This window comes from Lytechinus variegatus, chromosome 3, assembly GCF_018143015.1.
Source record: "Lytechinus variegatus isolate NC3 chromosome 3, Lvar_3.0, whole genome shotgun sequence".
NCBI classification, from domain to species: Eukaryota; Metazoa; Echinodermata; class Echinoidea; order Temnopleuroida; family Toxopneustidae; genus Lytechinus; species Lytechinus variegatus.
In genome coordinates, this window is record NC_054742.1 from 7,707,828 (window position 1) to 7,726,796 (window position 18,969).

At 36.3% G+C, this 18,969-nt stretch overlaps 1 protein-coding gene across 1 annotated transcript; it reads right to left on the reverse strand.

Annotated features, from left to right (window-relative positions):
* Positions 1–5,063: 5,063 nt before the first annotated feature.
* On the reverse strand, positions 5,064–17,270 carry LOC121410120 (kelch domain-containing protein 8A-like). Its single transcript, XM_041602004.1, has 6 exons — positions 17,194–17,270; positions 11,730–12,180; positions 10,995–11,159; positions 10,250–10,453; positions 7,167–7,259; positions 5,064–6,637 (listed from the first exon to the last, which is right to left on the reverse strand). The coding sequence occupies exons 2-6, from the start codon at positions 12,118–12,120 to the stop codon at positions 6,378–6,380; spliced, it is 1,113 nt and encodes a 370-aa protein (XP_041457938.1). The 5' UTR covers positions 12,121–12,180; positions 17,194–17,270; the 3' UTR covers positions 5,064–6,377.
* Positions 17,271–18,969: the final 1,699 nt, after the last annotated feature.

Sequence of the window (18,969 nt, forward strand, 5' to 3'; positions counted from 1 at the left end):
TCAATGTATTTTCCCAGCCGGTCCACCTTTTGATGAATATATTGACCAACCGGTCCATGAATATATTTTTCTACGTGTATGGCGCCCTCTTGTGGATTAGATGTTACCATGCATTATCGGCCTGCCTTGGGACCTGGACTGGGCTCGAACTTAGATTTAGATCTACGGCTAGGCCTAAACAAAGTTGATTTGATTAGAAAAGGGTCATTCACCGCGTTAGACTAACGTTACTTAGATATCTATAGATCAAGATCTAACGTTAGATCAATCACTGTGAATATCATAAACATGCTGCACGCATCGTTAGGCCTAACTTTACATTCATCATTAGAGGCTATCTAATACAACAGATATTGACTGATGGGATGTGTAAAAAAACATTCTTTGGTCCACCTAAAGGATTAATATTTTCCCTCAGCGCTGTGCGCTTCTGGGAAAATATAACCCCTTGGGAAAATACTAATCCGGCGGTCCAAAGAATGTTTATATTACACACCCCATCAGTCAATATCTGTATAATATGTGCTTTGGGCCTTATGGGTAAAGTGCATTTAATAATAATAATAGTGTACCATGTGGCACATGTCCATGGTAAAAGCACATAACATTTAGTTTTGGATAATCAACACTGACTTGCCTTTGTTTTTATTTTTTTCAAGAACTCAACAATGTCCTGTTTTTACTAGATTTTTTTATTAGAACATATCTTGAATCTGCAAGTATTAGATCTCTGATGGCATAGTAATCAAGACATTTGGAAGAGCTGATAGAAGAGAAGATTAAAAACAAAGAAAATGGAATAAAGTATCTCTAGAGATTGGATTGGTTGGAAACAGAAATACAGGATAAAGTCTGTAACTAGTGGAGGTTGTATGGAAGTTAAGATCAAATGCCTTTGTATTGTATGTGACACCGAAAACAAGTACTCCACATGAGACCTTCCAGCTTGAGATCAATGTCAGGGCCAGAAACATATACAAACAAAATAAAGTTGAGGAAGTACAGACTAGATTGGCATAAATATTCACATTTGAATGGTTAGTGCCTTAAAGGGGAATCCAGCCTTAGCCATAAAATGTTGTGCTTGGAAGGAGAAAATTAAATTAAACAGAATGGTGAAAGTTTGAAAGAAATCGGACCAGCAACAAGAAAGTTATAGACGCTTTAAAATTGAGATCACTAATACTATGTAGATTTCAAATTGGCAACTGAGTAAGTAAATTATGACAAGGGACAAGGACAACTTTCCCATAGGCCATGTACTTTATTTTCATGGATTTGTGGTTTTCTCCTAAGCACCCATTCCCCTGGGGCTGTGATCTAAATATAACCCAGGTAGTATATTGTTGTATGTCCTCATGAAAGAAAAATATAATTTGAAATAAAACTTTTTGGGAAAATGACATTTTAGCCATAATATGTATTGGAGTACATGGAAGAGTAGTCCTTGCCTTACATCACTATGACATCCCATATGCGGCCAATTTGAAGTCTCCATGGGTATAGTGATTACCAATATTTACATCTTTTAAAAATTCATAACTTTCTTGTTGTTTGTCCAATATTGTTCAAACTTTCACCTATCAACTTGTCTGATTTTTCTTTTCCTTATAAAACAAGTATTTATTTGGGTTGGATTCCCCTTTAAATAAATGGAAACTTAACTGAAAAGCAAGAAGTAAGCTGGAAATTTCTGGCATGTACCATGGTAAAATGCACTATTTTTGCCAATTACCCAACAATTTACTAATTTCTACTAATATTTAAATCAAGTATAACATATTACTTTCATGTATTACAAATACACACACATATACCTGATTTTAAAGAATTGTATTAAATCAAAATAAAACTTCAATGTACTTATTTACATATTTATTTTTTATTTATATTATAACGTACTTCAATTGCATATGAACATGATTTTAATTCAAATTCATTTGTGTAGTAGTACTTGTAGTCAATTTAAATAAATACCAAATCATGTAACAATATCACATACTATAATATTCATAATATGTAATATAAATTCAATAACATCATTTATAAAAGGCAAATTCATTCAAAGAATAATTCAAAAGTTAACATTTAAAATAAAAGGAGAATGTTTACTATCATGAAATACATGGGCAAAGTTCAGATTGACATTAGAGAGTTCAAATGTACATGTATAGAAGATATATTCCAGTTTTTGCCTATTACAATTAGTACAAGATAAGTGAAGCCTCTTTAGTAGTATAGACAGTATTGTTTTAAAAAATGTATGCAAACAATAGTATGCATTATCATAAAGCCATAAACAAAAAACAATAAATCAAGTCATGTCTAACTATATATTAAAATATTGTATGACGAAAGGACTTCTTTTTTTACAGAATTGGCACCCAATTCTGGTAAATACAAAAAACTAAATTATCTGCAGCTTCTGGGGTTTTCAGTTTTTAATCAATCATTTTATAAAAGATAAATTCTGATTGGTGAAACAATGACTAATGACTACTAGTAACAGAGTTTGAAAAGTGTGCCAGATATGGTCAAGTTTTAAAAGTAAACATGTATTTCGATAATTTCACTCTAGTTAGAAGTTGCTTTAACAGATCACCATCATGTATTTAAGAGAAATGTATACAAACTTGTTTTTATGATGCAAATATGGACTTTCATTAATGATATACCCTGATTGTAAAAGAACCCATGTGAACGTTTCCTCTAATTCTCTAAAAGCATTCAGCCTTCAAGGATTCAAGGATAGTACATATGCTGAATCCTGGACGGTTCATGTAAAGTCGGGCACTTTTGACTCTTTTCTCACACTTTCTTAATCACAGATTATCCCTAACCCTGTCCTGTAATTTTCCTGCTTGCTCAGACAATTTTTTCTGCCTAACCCTGGTTTAGGAAATACTTGCTTTTTTCACACAAACTCATTGATCCCAGACTAGTGGTAGTCATTTATGAGCACTTATCTCTGACTGGATGACAGCCGTGGATCTGTTATGCCTCGACATGTATGGAGAAACGTTCTTTGCTTGACAGGGTATTTTTCTCACAATGACTCTTATTCAACCAAGGACTTTCCTGCTACAGGGGGTATCTCACTGAGCAGTGAATAAATACTTACGAACGTTGTGAATTATGGATTCACCAGCTTTTCTGACAAGTGTTGCAAACTCTTAGGAATATTTGTTTGCATTATTGTTTATTAAAATCTTTATACTTAAATATGGAATACCCCCTTTAAAAAAGCTTTAAGTGGGTCATTGGGATAAATGTGGATGAAAATACTTTTTTTTCTGCCCCCCCTCCCCTATAGGCGAAAGCTGGATTTGCCCTTGATGAGCAAGGTCACGACTTACATGTCAAGTTTACATGTTGCATATCACGATTTTTACAAAAGATAGCATGCAGATCTACATTTGATTGAGAATGTCAATTACATGAAAGTTTTTTTAGAGAGCATTGATCCTGCCTATTGCTCTGTTTAATGCAATTGATGAGCAAGGTCACGACTTACAAGTCAAGTTTACATGTTGCATGGCTAATGATTGCTTTGCAAATAGTAACAAATGTTAAAAAACAAAAATAGATTTCCAAATAGAATTTGAACATGTTCATAAGTTCTTTAGCGACAAGAAAAATTGTTTGCAACAATGAAAACTGTTTACAAACTTTCTTGCGATGTTTTACAAATCTTTCGCAATCTTAAAGAACCCTGGCAAAATGTCAAATTTGAAAAGTTTGCAAGCATTCAATACTCGGTGAGATACCTACCCCTTAACAACATTGCCTCGCTAGCCATATTTTGCAGTGCTAGATAGTCTCATTATATCACAGGGTGGGTTAGCCCACTTTGCAAAAATAACGTGAGAATGTAAAGTGGACAAAAGCTGAGACTGTCTTGCCATTTAGCCCTACCTATAGTTAAGGGTCAAAGAAAATGTTGAACGTAAGAAAAAAGTATTAGAAAATTCAGCCATAGTACTTCTTTACTGGTCATGCTATGAACTACTACTCTCTTCTATCTGAGCACCACCCCCACATGTGAGTGAATCATTTAAGATGGCACCATATCAAAAATGTCTTTACATAACCCCAAAAAGTTAATAAATATGATGTAATGTATAATATCATACAAATACAGATAATATAACAATGATCAGTCAAACCTCTTTAAAGGCCATGTTTTGTGTTTCCCTTGGGTGAGTGGTCACTTTAGAAAGGTTTCACTGTATATGTACATAGGCTTATAGATATATAAAACAAAGAGAAATATAGTAGTACCATTTTTCAGCTCTCTTGTTTTTCAAAGTCAAGAGTTCTTCATTCAATTATCAATACAATGTGATACAGCATCAATTAAAAGTAAAACTGAACAATTACAGGTTTGAAAACAACAGACTTTTATCAAGAGTGGATTAAACCCCTTGTATTTGTGAAATTCAAATCTTCATTTTTTTTAAGGTACCATGAAGCACCCTTACATGCTGCTTACTTTTCCTGTGTTTCTATTGAACCTGGAAAAGAGTTGGTCACAAATGTCAAAAACACACTTGATAAAAGTTGCCCTTTATAGATTATATCGAGAGGTAAAGACCTATATACAAACAAAAAAGTAAATGATTATGAATAATTTTAATTCTAATTCCATCCCAAAGGTCATGAGAGTGAACATGATAACAGTCTCATACATTTCAGAATTTCTGGCAAGGCTCTATCCAAGTAAAATGGCACTTTTGATGTTCTTATTGCAATATTTGTTGGAATTGATAAATCTGGAGAAGTTGGAATTGATTGTATTTTATTATCAAAACAAAGGAGAGAAACATTTACATCCAGCAGGATAAACAAAACATGTACATATATAAATAAATAAATAAATAAATAGATCAATAACAAGTTTTGTTTCAAATGTAAAAAAAACAAAACAAAACAACAACCTAAAACACAACCTAATAAACAACTCAAGTAATAATAGATTTCATGATAATAATGAATACTACTACTTTAGGGAGTGATTTTCTGTTTATTGGTATAAGCTCTCTGATTTGCTTTTGAAAAACTGGAATGCATGTTTTTGCTGTGTGTATTTTCTACATGGAAAAATGTAATTTCCATTTTAGATCAGGTTTGAAATTACAGGTTTTAATAAATGGTAGGAGCAATTTTGAAATGAAAAATAACTGCCCCTACTAATTGTACTATTGATAAAAATAATGATAACTGGCAATAAGACTCATTACCTTAACAATATTGTATAGAAGGCAGAGTTATGGTTATCATCCTTCAGACACCATACACAGTGTTTAGTAAATCCAAGGAATGAATCACGCAAGGTACCCCAATCTATTACACTTGGCTCAAATGCAGCACAAAGAGGAGATTCAAAACCCACAAACCTTTGATCAAGTCAGAAACCATAAAATGACCATTGATGCTGAAATGATAAAATTACTTAATATAACTTCACATTTAATATCAATATATATAAAAACAAAAAGTATATCTTTTCTGAATAAATATTTCATCACCTGAAAATTGAAATAATTTTATTACCCTTAATATCAATTATGTATGAGATTCTCTAACAAAGATTACATGTTGTGAGTTTTGATGGAATATTTCACCAATTATGTGGTTTCAAAAAGACTAAAAAAACCCCACATTATTGTTTGAAATAGACATGAAATTAAATACTCTGAAAATTTGCTTTGCCCAACAGATTGTGGGCCCTGAAGCCACTGTGCAGCGCCAGATCGACAAGGCTCTATCCCTTTAATTGTTAAATACCAAACAGGCTACCAGCAACTTCCATCTTTTAATGTCTTTTGGTCTGACTTGGCTGGGGTTTGAACTCCAGACTTCCCGGTTGTGAGACGGATGCTCTACCATCTGAGCCAACACACCGGGGTTGTTTATGCCATTTTTTATTAACAACAAAAAAGTCACTCATGTATTCTATAAACTAAATCTTGCATAGATGATACTAGATAAGTCTTCATTCAGCAATAGAAGGATAACAACTAGCCCTGCTGGACAATAATGAGAGTCTATGAGAGAGTTTTAGGACATGTTTGAGTATGTACCCTTCTGCCAGTCAGGCAATCTAGTACAGTATGTAATTAATATCACTCATTAGAGAAGTATAAATTGATTAATTTATCAACAATAAAGCTCAGCATACAAAATAAAGAATCACAGTAATCGGCTCCATGATCAATCACTAAGCTTTATGTGGCAATATCCCGACCAACCACAATTTTCCTGTCAACAAGTACTGAATGAAAACCTGATAAGAAAAATGTCAAAATTCATGATCTCTATTCATAGATCTAATAATTCACAATTCAGACAGCTTACAAAGATAGTATTGGCAAGTTTCATCTCCTTTTACCTTTACCTCTCCTGGCCTGCCCTCTAGAGGCTTCAGAGGTCTCTACATTCTCTGATGTTGACCCTATGCCTACTAAATCTACTGCATTAGATACCCCATCAGGTGTGAAGCCACCAATGATTGCTAGCTTGTCTTGGAATAATGTACTTGTACCTGATCCTCTAGATATAGGACAGTCTGCTATGGGCTTCCATGTCTTATCATCATCTAGGAACTCTGCTTCAGTCAAAGGTAAGGCTTTGCGACCTGGGGAAGAACAAGTCAAATTATCTCTGTGATCTTCTGAATCAAAAGGGCTGATTTAGGCTGCTCCATGATCACTAGCCTAAGAGCAATTAATCCCTGAAAAAATACCCTTATTGATCAATTAATAATACACTCTTCCTCTGCAATGATTTTCAGCATACAAAATATTAATGAATTTGTTTCTAACTCTTTGGATTGGTGCATGGTACTTGCCTGTTATGTCATATTACAGAGAAGTCTCTAAGGCCAATTATCATGTATACGGCCAAATTGCAATGGTAACTGCCATGAAATCAGTTACCAGAGTAGTTTCCACTAGAAATAAAAGTAAAATCATAATCACCTTTATGCCAGATGACTATGAATATCTTTATATATCTCTTACATTTTTGTGGGAACATTGGATGAATGTCTTTCATTTCTTTAATATTTCTTCTTTTATTTTTACCAGCCAACAATTTGACATTATATACCTCTATTAAACAGCATTTTACACTAAAGAATAATTCCCCTAATATTGTATACTTACTCATTCCTCCAACAACAATAATCTTTCCTGCTACAATCCCGGCACAAAAGTCCCCTCTAACATGTGGCATGGAATCTATGTCTGTCCATTCATCTACAACAAATCACAGAAAAATAACTTATCAACTAAACTGTAACATAGTAATAGGCATTTATATATCGCCATCTATCTAGAAATACTCTATTCCGAGGCGCGATGTTATTATTATTATTATTACCCCGTCTGTAGCTCGAGCTGCCTTTTCAGCGCTCATGCATTCAAGGAATTAATCCTGCCGGGTACCCATTCACCTCACCTGGGTTGAGTTCAGGACAATGTGGATAAATTTCTTGTGAAGGAAATTATGCCATGGCTGGGATTCGAACCCACAACCCCCTGTTTCAAAGTCAGAAGACTAATCCACTGGGCCACAACGCTCCACATAGAGTAACATAGAGTTACTGAGGTAAAGTGCCTTCCAAGATCACCTTGACTTGAACATCAGGGGAGTGCTTCATGAAAGGACTTGTCAGACATTTTATCCAACAAGTCCCACTTTATCCGACAGTTACCATAGTAACAGTGCTTCTCAGCCAATCAAAATCCAGAAAAGATGTCAGATCTGACAACTTGTCGGACAAAAATTTGATGAAACCACCCCAGTACAAAAATAATCAATTGGAGACAAAAAACATTATACAAGTGGAATGCCTCTGGCCGTCTCACCTGCATCACGCGGTTCAATATAGCAGCAGTGCTCACTTTGAATACTACTCTAACTCGCACAAGATGTTCAGTGATACATGGTTACTCTTATTTCCCTTTTTTATGAACTAGACCAATAAACTTACAGAGATATGATGATTATTCAACAAAAAACCCCAACATGGCCAAAGTTCATTGACCTTACATGACCTTTGACCTTGATCATGTGACCTGAAACTCGAACAGGATGTTCAGTGATACTTGATTACTCTTATGTACAAGTTTCATGAATCAGATCCGTAAACTTTCAAAGTTACGATGGTAATTCAACAGATACACCCAATTCGGCCAAAGTTCATTGACCTTTGACCTTGGTCATGTGACCTGAAACGCGCACAGGATGTTCAGTGATACTTGATTACTCTAATGTCCAAGTTTAATGAACTAGACCAATAAACTTTCAAAGTTATGATGGTAATTCAACAGATACCCCCGATTCGGCCAAAGTTCATTGACCCGAAATGACCTTTGACCTTAATCATGAGACCTGAAACTTGCGCAAAATTTTCAGTGATGCTTGATTACTATTATGTCCAAGTTTCATGAATCAGATCCATAAACTTTCAAAGTTATGATGGGAATTCAACAGATACCCCCAATTCGGCCAAAGTTCATTGACCCTAAATGACCTTTGACCTTGGTCATGTGACGTGAAACTCATGCAGGATGTTCAGTGATACTTGATTAACCTTATGTCCAAGTTTCATGAACTAGGTCCATATATTTTCTAAGTTATGATGGGAATTCAACAGATATCCCCAATTCGGCCAAAGTTCATTGACCCTAAATGACCTTTGACCTTGGTCATGTGACGTGAAACTCATGCAGGATGTTCAGTGATACTTGATTAACCTTATGTCCAAGTTTCATGAACTAGGTCCATATATTTTCTAAGTTATGATGACATTTCAAAAACTTAACCTCAGGTTAAGATTTCGATGTTGATTCCTCCAACATGGTCTAAGTTCATTGACCCTAAATGACCTTTGACCTTGGTCATGTGACATGAAACTCTAATAGGATGTTCAGTAATACTTGATTAACCTTATGGCCAAGTTTTATTAACTAGGTCCATATACTTTCTAAGTTATGACATCATTTCAAAAACTTAACCTCAGGTTAAGATTTGATGTTGACGCCGCCGCCGCCGTCGGAAAAGCGGCGCCTATAGTCTCACTTTGCTTCGCAGGTGAGACAAAAACTGATATCTAATCAAACCAACATACAAATTATGATAGAGGAATCTATCATGTATGCTACAGGAATTTTAGCCATGTAAAATAAATAGGAAGTGAGTGGTGGCTCCCAGGGTGTTTTTCAGGGGTAAGAGTGGAACTTGAGTGTCAAAAACATGCCAAACATTAGAAAAAAGCCCCCAATTACGATAATCTAAAATGCGAAAAGGTTTAATAATTTGCACAAACTGCAGGACCCTCTGAAAGATTATCCTTTACGCCACCTCCATAAAAGCCTGATGAAAGGTCGAAATTCTAAATGGAATCTCTGCTATTCAAATATGAACCCAATAATATATACACTGCATATAATGCTTGTGTGAAAATGAGAATATCCTGGTTGTAGATTTTGTCCGCATAATCAATGAAATCCTTGTTCAGGGTGTGCAAATTTTGCATATCTGCATACAAGCTGTGTTTAGGGTGTCCTACATTTGTAGCAGCCTGCCCTTTAATCCTTATCTAGGGAGTATTTTTTTCAGGATAATGCCCACTCTTCGATGGAAGCGACCCACAGGGTGGTGGCTAAGGAAACAGGAAATGACAATGCAGAAGGGATTTTACACCCAAGACATGAGGCAATAGGTGGTTTCAAACCGCCTCGATCACAAGAATCCCCGTTAAATTACGAGAACTTTTTAAGGCTAAAAAATACCCGTTAATTATTCCTGCATTCACACCGCCCCGAAACACATCCTTCAGGATAAGTTCCCGAAGTTACGAGCATGCGCAGTATGGTCTGATAAGCAGGCAAGGCGCGAGATATCAAAATCACTAGCCCAGCAGCCACCCACGCCGCCGCGCCCAACGACACGCTGGGCTAAAAGTTCCCGTAATTTGCTTTCACATTGCCAAAATACCTGCGACCTTGGAAAAATCCCCACGAAAGTTCTCGTAATTTCGCCCAAGTACCTACTATTTAGCGGGTATTTTCTTTCGGGGAAATTACGCGTAGTTTGCTTTCACATTACCAAAATACCTGGTATTTTCTGATCGGGGTAAATTTCCCGATCAGAGAATACCTGGAACTGGCGAACTTCGAGGCGGTCTGAAACCACCTACGGTCGGAGGTGAGATAAAGGGCCTTTAGCCTAGGGTAATTACCATTTTCCACATCATATTCCTCTGTATCATCATGGAAGTCCTTTCCATCAGATTGAAGACCACCTATACAATAGAACTTCTCATCGGTCATGATATATGAGCAGAAAACCCTAGGCTTGGTAATAGGCTTTAGTTTGGTCCACTTAGACTGCTTCAAGTCCAGTACCTCCAAACACTGGACAGGGTGCTTTCCATTTCTCCCTCCTGTTTTTAAAAAGAAATAATTAAGGTATAGCTTACTTCAGGTACATTGCAAACGAATACTTGATCGATAATGGATATATGACCCTTGCAAGTCTGTCAGATCAATTCATTATTACTTATCACAACTATCTGCATGTATCTTGTGGATATGAAATTTTTCCAGTGACGATTTCTCTATTTTCTCAGATGTAAAATAAAATCTGAATATCAAGCCAAAATTGAAAGACTAACCTTACAAACAATTATTATCTGACATCATTTCTTGACCAAAAACTATGGCAAACCTAGACTGTAATGATTGGTTTTCATGGGAAATTAAGAATTACTCTATCACTATTACTAACATTGGTCGTAATAAAGGCGGTTTATCTTGCCTATCTGAATGCTTACTGCAAGGGCTGACTACACACAATGGGTGATCCCTATTACAAAATATCAAATACAAAACTACATAGCCTACCAATTCCTTCAATTGTACAACATCAAAATCTTTGCCCATCCATGGTATGAATGCGAGTGACTGGATTCAAGAGATCCTTACCTAGAACATAAATGATATCTCCCTTGATATGTGCAGCTGCTCCATACCTAGGGGTTGGCATATCAGGTAGCTCAAGCCATAAGTTCTCTTCAATGTTCAAGACTCTGCACATCTGCAAGGCGGAGGTGTTTGCTTTCATGCCTCCAATTGTTATAACTTTTCCATCTGTCATAAGAACAGAAAGGAGATACAAGAAGAAGAGATTGGTGACTGACAGAATGGAAAAGATTAAGAAATTGATATGACATGGAAATATGATAAAATCACAAAAACATAAGTATAAAATCACAAAAACATAAGTATAGCTAATTATTAATACTTAAAATCATTGAAACAATCCTTGGGCATGTTGTGACTTCAGTACAATTAAGTTTTCAACTGACCATTGTCCTAAATATCTAAGGTAAGAATTAAAATTGTTAAAAAATCATGAGTCAGAATATGGGATATAGATGAGATTAAAATTAAATGCATATTCACTTTGCCCCTCTTTTCTGAACATTAATTCTATTAACCTGTGAGCTGTTAATCTGTACAGTGTTTGTTTTAATATCCCAGATCTATCAATGAATTGTTGATTGCTGAATTATTGTTATGGATTGAAGCTGAGAAAAAAGATGAATTTAAAGTTCTGTGACATTAGAAAAGAGTCTTTTGTACGTCAAATACGAGAATGAATAAAAACAACTCATATAGTGTTAATTTTTTCATTTCTTGTAGCAACTTAATACTCACTATGAACAACTGTTGAAATGTTCTGTATCTTTTCTCCAAGTGTCTTCATCCCCATGATCCATTTCTTAGATGATGTATCAAAGACATCCACTGCATCTGATGCTTCCTTCCCTCCTGCTACTCCACCAAGTACTACTATCTTATTACCTACAACAGCTAATGCTGGTTGTCCTCTCTTGTTGGGTAAATTAGGTAACCTATTGTTCCATTTCTTCTTCTCAGGATCATACATCTCAAAGGCATCCATAGGATTACCATGCATGCTTACTCCACCAATCACATATAGTTTACCATTGCACTCTACAGCTGAGGCATACACCCGTTTAGTAGGCATTGGAGGTAATGATTCCCACTTGAAACTGTCTGGTCCTATAGCACCTGCTGTTGCCATAATTAAGTCTTTTCAGAATTCTTTCTGAATGTATGAAATGGAATCAGATCGTGTCAATTCCTGTTTAACAATATGAAAAAGAGAATGAAAATTAAAGAAATCAAAACATTTTTATTTATTTGTTAATATTCTTTTATCTATCATCTATGTTCCACAATCTTTAAATAGAATGTTAAACTGGTCCTATTCACGGATAGGGTCTACTTTTGACTTCTTTTTCATTTAGAAGATCCATGCCAAAAATATGAATGAGTTAGAGAATAACTATCATCGTTGTTAGTTACATACCAATAGGTCCTACGTACCTCCACTAGCTTAACTGGAATCATTCTGTTTCCTTTGGATGGAAAATTATTCAAACGTGGCAAAAGTGAGTGCTTATGATGTCAACCTCAAAAAAGGAAATTGATGTGTAAAGCTCTTAAATTAACACTGTTTAGCCCATCAGTTTCAGTTGGTTCTTTTTGTTGAATGTATGAGTTTTCCTTTAATATATATATTTCATAAAAACAGGAACCTCTTATGTATGAATTTTAGGTCAATGAAAATTAGTGGCAGGACATGGCATTTTCCGATCACATTTGAGTGTTATCAAGTCTCTGAGCTTTTAGAAAAAATTGAAATTGAATTGATTCTTTAACCAGGCAAAAATGTATCATGTACCGAAAATCACTGCCCAATCATTAACATTGATGAAGCTTTGCAGGACTTAATCTTTGTTCACATTTTCCTGTTCACAATATTGTCACGTCCTGCCTTTTTTGCTCGGAGCCTGTAGTGATATATGCTCAAGAATGGATCTATCTGTTATTATTTATGATAAGCACAATTCATGAGGCTACATAGTCAGGAGTAACTTCATATATATTAGGAAATATAGTTAAATGAATTCACAGTGTTAGATTTTCCATTCACACGTGTCACATCATGCCACATTTGTCACGTCCGTCTCATCTTATGCCTGTATCTACTAGAGGAATATCTGTCTATAATTGCATTTATGTTTGCAGTTACTGCATAGGTAAAAAAAAGAAAATCTGTGATTTTAACTTTGTGAAATATGCAAATAACTGCATTTGAAGTGGCAGGACGTGACAAAACAGATGTGAACAGAAATTTATACACATTTTGATATGCTTCACTTCATTTTTGCTGTATTTCAGAATTGTTTGCAAACATTTTTTGTTTTAATGTTGGTTCTTCTGTTTCTTATACATTTTTTAATGAATGTAATTGCTCAATTTTACAAATTTTTTTGCATAAATTCTTGTGCTTGCACAGTGCCTGTAGGGCATGTAAGCACAAATGAATTTGATCATCACTTGTTGGGTAAATGTAATTCATATTTTGTTGTTTTGATTAAATCATGAACAAGAAACAATATCAAAAAATTGCACTGCCAAATTGATAATAAAATAAGAGTGTAGCTAAGGCGATCACAAAATATGCCAGCCTGTAATGTGGAAAATGGAGTTATTGGTTGAGCAAAAAAAGTGGAAGGTGGTGACTTTGACCTTCTGCCCTCAAAATCAATTGACTTCCTGGAATCCATGCTAGCATCATACACACCAAATTATATGAGCTTAGGTTACATGTAATTTAAGCTAAAGTTATTGCGTTTACAAGGACTGCAGAAGGGTGAGATGAAAACATGTCACTGAGACCTTGACCTTTGACTGTTTGAACTAAAAATCAATAGGCTTTCTGTGATCCATGCCGGTATCATACACACCACATTATATGAGTCTAGGATAAGTTAAACTGAAGTAATCACATTTACAAGGACTGCAGAAAGGTAAAATGAAAAGAAAACAGACCACTGTGACCTTGACATTTGGAACTAAAAATCAATAGGCTTTCTGGGATCCATGCTGGTATTATTCACACCAAATTCAATGAGAATAGGATAATTTAAACTAAAGTTATCACATTTAAAACGACTGCAGAAGGGTACGATGAAAATATTTCACTTTGACCTTGATTCTTTGACCTTTTTGACTTCAAAATCAATAGGATTCCTGGGATCCATGCTAGTATCATACAAACCAAAATATGAAAATCTATATTTTTTAATCCATATTTTATTGTTCGAAATAACAAAAAGACATGAAATGAAATACTCTGAAAATTAGCTTTGCCCAATTAATCATTGGCCCGGCAGCCACTGTGCAGTGCCAGATCGGGGAAGCTCTATCCCTTTAATTGTTGAACCCAAACAGGGTAGCAGCAACTCCCATCTGTTAACATCTTTTGGTCTGATGCGGCCGAGGTTTGAACTTCCAACCTCACGGTTATGAGACGGATGCCCTACCAACTGAGCCAACACACCAGTTGAGCCTAGCTTAAGTTGAAATTAAGTTATCGTGTTTAAAAAGGTAAACGAAGGGTAAGCTGAAAATACCTCACTGTGACCTTGACCTTTGACCTCAAAATTAATAGGCTTCCTGGGATTCATACTAGTATCATACAAACCAAATTATATGAGCTGAGTCAAACCGAGCGTGATACCATAATAAGTCCTGTCTAGGAAAAGCGTATACATTAAATTATTTGATCTCCATTTATTGAGATACATGATTTTATGAAAAGTCGTCATTCTGAAACAAAAGGTTCAGCCTGCCCTCAGGTGATGATGAAGACTAAATGTATTTCTGATACTATCAGACTTCAGAGTATTGATATCAAATGTCGCAGACTTGTTGAAGACAAAATTGCCTTTGTGAAACGGAAAGCGCAGATTTGTCGTCAATCTTCCTATCTCGGAAGAATGGTCCTAGGTCGTTCCTATGTATCGCTCATCTCGTCATGAAACAGGCCCCAGAGCAACCTGGCCTGGCCAAGAGCAGGCTAATGTTAGGTCAGCCGAAAGCTGGAGAAGGCCTAGACCAAAAGCTTTGGTCTCTGTTATATTGGCTGTTCTGCTGAGATCCGTTGGCTCCAATCACCAAAACATCAAATTCTTGAGGAAGAGTTGCAATAACCTTATTTTTAAGTGTCCCTAAAGGAAATAATCACAGGGCGTGTGGTCAGGCGCTCTTGGCAGCTTTTCAAAACCATGGTTGAGGGCAAAAAAGGAATGTCCAAAGAGTTCTCTGAGTCTATCAAGAATGATGTTGGGAACGATGGGCAGGAGCACCATCCTAAGCCACCTAAGATGCCTGCAAACTGCATGTCTCTCAAAATGTTGGTCCAACTGTGGTATGATCTCCACGTTAATGGTGCAAAAGTACATTTACTTAATAACTCTCCTTTGGAAGAAAAAGGGTCCAATCAAAAGATTTTTGCCAGCTCAGACATTGATGAAAGTATTTACATCAATATCCGCATTTTCATCAAGTTTTCAAAAACCTGGAAAAAGTGGTCTCTGCACCTTTTTGTCTTCAACATCAATTAATTCGGTCATGCAGAGCGCAAATGACACAAATAGGGTATCAATGGAAAGCTGACGAGTTTCTCCTTTACATTCATGCACAATAATGTCACAAAGTTAAATGTGCTTCGAATATCACCCCTTTAGATCTGGATTACTTTTTTTGGTGATAGCACACAAATGGCGCGATTTGCGTGCTGTCGCCAAGCGAAAGATGGCGGTGTGAACACGGTGGAGAGTTTTTCCCGTCTTTTCATAACATTCTTCTAGTTTTTGTAATGAATTCTTGTTTACAAATGAAATCAATATCAAAGAAATGTCGGAAATGAAGTTGCATCCCATGTTATTGATTTAGGAAAGTGGAAATCTCGGGGGCAAAAGTTTGAGGTTCTTGGGCGGTTAAAGTATGGTTGGAACTACCCCTTATCGACCACCTAATCTTCTAAGTATCGTATCTGCGAAAATATTCATCAATTTTACCCAGTTTTCATCTCATTTGTGCTGAAAATTAAGCAGATCAGATTCCCATGTTTCGCACGGCGACTCCGATTCAATCCGCTTATATATCGACGAACAACGAATACGACGATTTTACATTTGCTCATTTGCACCCATCTTTTGAAACCGACCACCCGCGATACACTAAGTTTACGGCCGATTCTTGTCGCAGTGGCGAAGAATTTTAACTCTTCCAAATCAGTTCTATGATGTCAACATGCTAAATGATCGTCTCACTACTTCCATTGCGAGCTCCGGTACATGATTCGACGATTGACGACGGAAATTTGTTCTAAAGCCGTTTCCTATCGGATTTCTTGGTTTTTCAGCGGGGTTTGGGTCTGGTCAATACAATTTTGATTAATTCTACTCAATTTATACTTTTTGTTGCTTCCTTTTTTCTCGTAAAATCGATTTTTACCGTTTCTATGGACACTGCGCCTACTCTCCCGCGCGTATCGTTTGTAATACGCAATAATTTTAACGCGCGCAAGGTGGTCGGTTTCAAAAGAGGTGGTCGATATGTGGTAGTGTCACCATACATTACAACGCAGATGTCGAGATGAATGCAATAAAATCTCTGAGTCTGGCTTTGTTGAGAATAACTTTAAGCATACTTTGGTAAATGATTTTTACACTCTAGAAGCCTCCTGGCTATGGGAGGCGGTTAAGGCTCCATGATAAAGAAGTACCATAATCCATGTTAAATAAAAAATATTAACATGAATAAGTAATCATGGAGTCGAGTCCTCAGCTCAGGCTCAAAAACTCAAAGCCTCAGGCTAGAATCCTAGATAAACCTTCATCCATAATCGAGATAAGTGCATAATTTATTTTTCCCCCTTTTATTTGGGGTGCTATTGCGACCCCACATTCTTTCTACCACATTTTGGAGAGTACCCTGCGCCTAATTATACACGGACGAGCGTGCCGGAGCTCCCTGCCCCTGGGCCAGCGCCCCAGGCCAAGCCCGCTACCGGTGTTCCCAGACGCTCGATTTTGTGTATTGTTTCACAAAAGTCAGAAATGAAATCGTCAACATACTACATAGGTCGACCGTCGAGTCATGCAAGTTCAATGACAAGTGTATGTAAAGTGCATATTACCGATTCCCCGATCTATCACATTATTCGCCGAGCCCTCACACTTGGACCAAATGGAAAAAATTAAAGATGTAGGCTTAAGCGGTTAAAATTAATACTAACTAAAAAGTCAAATGCTAGAAATTCAGTGTAGGCCTACGGCGTAATTTGTAAAACGAACGTGTGTTGCTGCCCTCTACGTTCGTTGCAGCATACTGGGCAAAATGGGTACGCGCAAGCACTGATCTCTCCCCTAACTGGATATGCGGGGAGGGTCCTTTGTTTGAAGCCCGCGAGTTCTATTGTCCGCCATACCAGTTCCCCCAAAAGGAACGCGATCGCTCCATTAGCATGTGCATTGTGAGCGATACGCTAGCTGTTTTTAAGGTGCCAGAATTCGCAATTTTCTTGAAACCATGGTACTTTCCCAGTATACAATTCGGAAACATAATTTTCAAAGGGGTTGGTGTTTTTCTCACCTACGGAAGAATGGATGAAATCCTTGACTTGTCTAGGGGTATTTTGGAGGTTTTCCAATTAAATAACCATCTCAGGATATGGCGAGGACTTTCTAGGTTATGAAGGCTTATAACACTGGGCTTGACCCCCCCCTATAATTTAAGTCTACCCCACCCCCCCCAAAAAAAAAAAATATCAAACAAGTGTAACACCGAAAAATTCATCGTTTTCAAACGTTGAAAATATATCTTTCATATTTTATTTCTGATTTTGATTAAATTTTTAGCATTATTGTGTGTTTTTCTCTCTATTCAAATAATCATTTTCATGAAGTGGACTCGAATTTAAAGAATAAGTCCACCCAATAAAAACTTGATTTGAATAAAAAGAAAAAAAATTCAACAAGCATAACCCTGAAAATTTCATCAAAATCGGATGTGATATGAAAGTTAATGGCAGTTTAAAGTTTCGCTTCATTTCACAAAACAGTTATATGCACATCTCGGTTGGTATTCCATTATTTTAACATTTTGTGCTTCCGGCAAGGAGGTCCTAAACGTCAAATTCGTAAAAATTGAAATATTGTATAATTCAAACTATAAAACACAAAAGAAATAGTGAGTTGACTCTCTCATTTGGATGTAACTGGCTCGTTCATATCACTATTCTTTTTTAATAAGCGAAACTTTGAAATGTCATAACTTTTTGTTTTACATCAGATTAATAAAATTTTCAGCATTGTGCTTGTCTGATTTTTCTCTATTGATTAAAATCCACATTTTTCTGAGGTGGACTTGACCTTCTCTCTCTCTCTTTCCTTCTGTCACATCGAACGACCCTCTTTAATTATCCTCTACCCAGTTTGTTCATATACATGCACTGTAGGCAGCGGAAGCGGGGGGGGGGGGGGGTCCTGTACCCCTAAATTTTAGGTGGGGGACAGACCCCCCAAAATTTATGTTGACAACTTTTTTTTGTTCTTTTTGCTTGTCAATTTTTTTTCTTGCATCCCCCCTAAATTCAGGTGCACCCCCCTAAAATCGTTGTGGTCCGCCCTGAAATTCTGGTTGATAACCCTTTTTTGATGCTTGTCAGATTATTTCTTTTGTTTTGCATCCCTTCCTAAATTTTGGGTTGCAGTAACCTTTTTTTGCTTGTCAGATTATTTTTATTGCGTCACCCCCTAAATTTCTGGTTGATAACCCCCCCTTTTTTTTTTTGCTCCACCGAGACATTTTTTCTTTGAAGACATTAATTCAGCATCTCAAAATAAGTTCTGTGAAATTTCTGAAGTCTGTAAATCCGTCTCTGTAGAATGTCTTTTTTACGTACTTAAAAAAAACAAGAGTTCTTGGAAAAAATAATTCGATCTATTGTTGACAGAGAAATATCACAAATTCACATGCCACAAGTTACATAAGCCCCCTAAAGTCCTAGTCC

What these genes read in the sequence shown, in the direction of transcription:
- LOC121410120 (XM_041602004.1), bottom strand. Translation starts at nt 12,120, where the DNA reads ATGGCAACAGCAGGTGCTATAGGACCAGACAGTTTCAAGTGGGAATCA. An exon ending in CATTTCAACAGTTGTTCATA is followed by an intron (nt 11,160 to 11,729) that starts GTGAGTATTAAG and finishes TTCTTATGACAG; the next exon opens with ATGGAAAAGTTATAACAATT. An exon ending in GGAATATGATGTGGAAAATG is followed by an intron (nt 7,260 to 10,249) that starts GTAATTACCCTA and finishes GATTTGTTGTAG; the next exon opens with ATGAATGGACAGACATAGAT.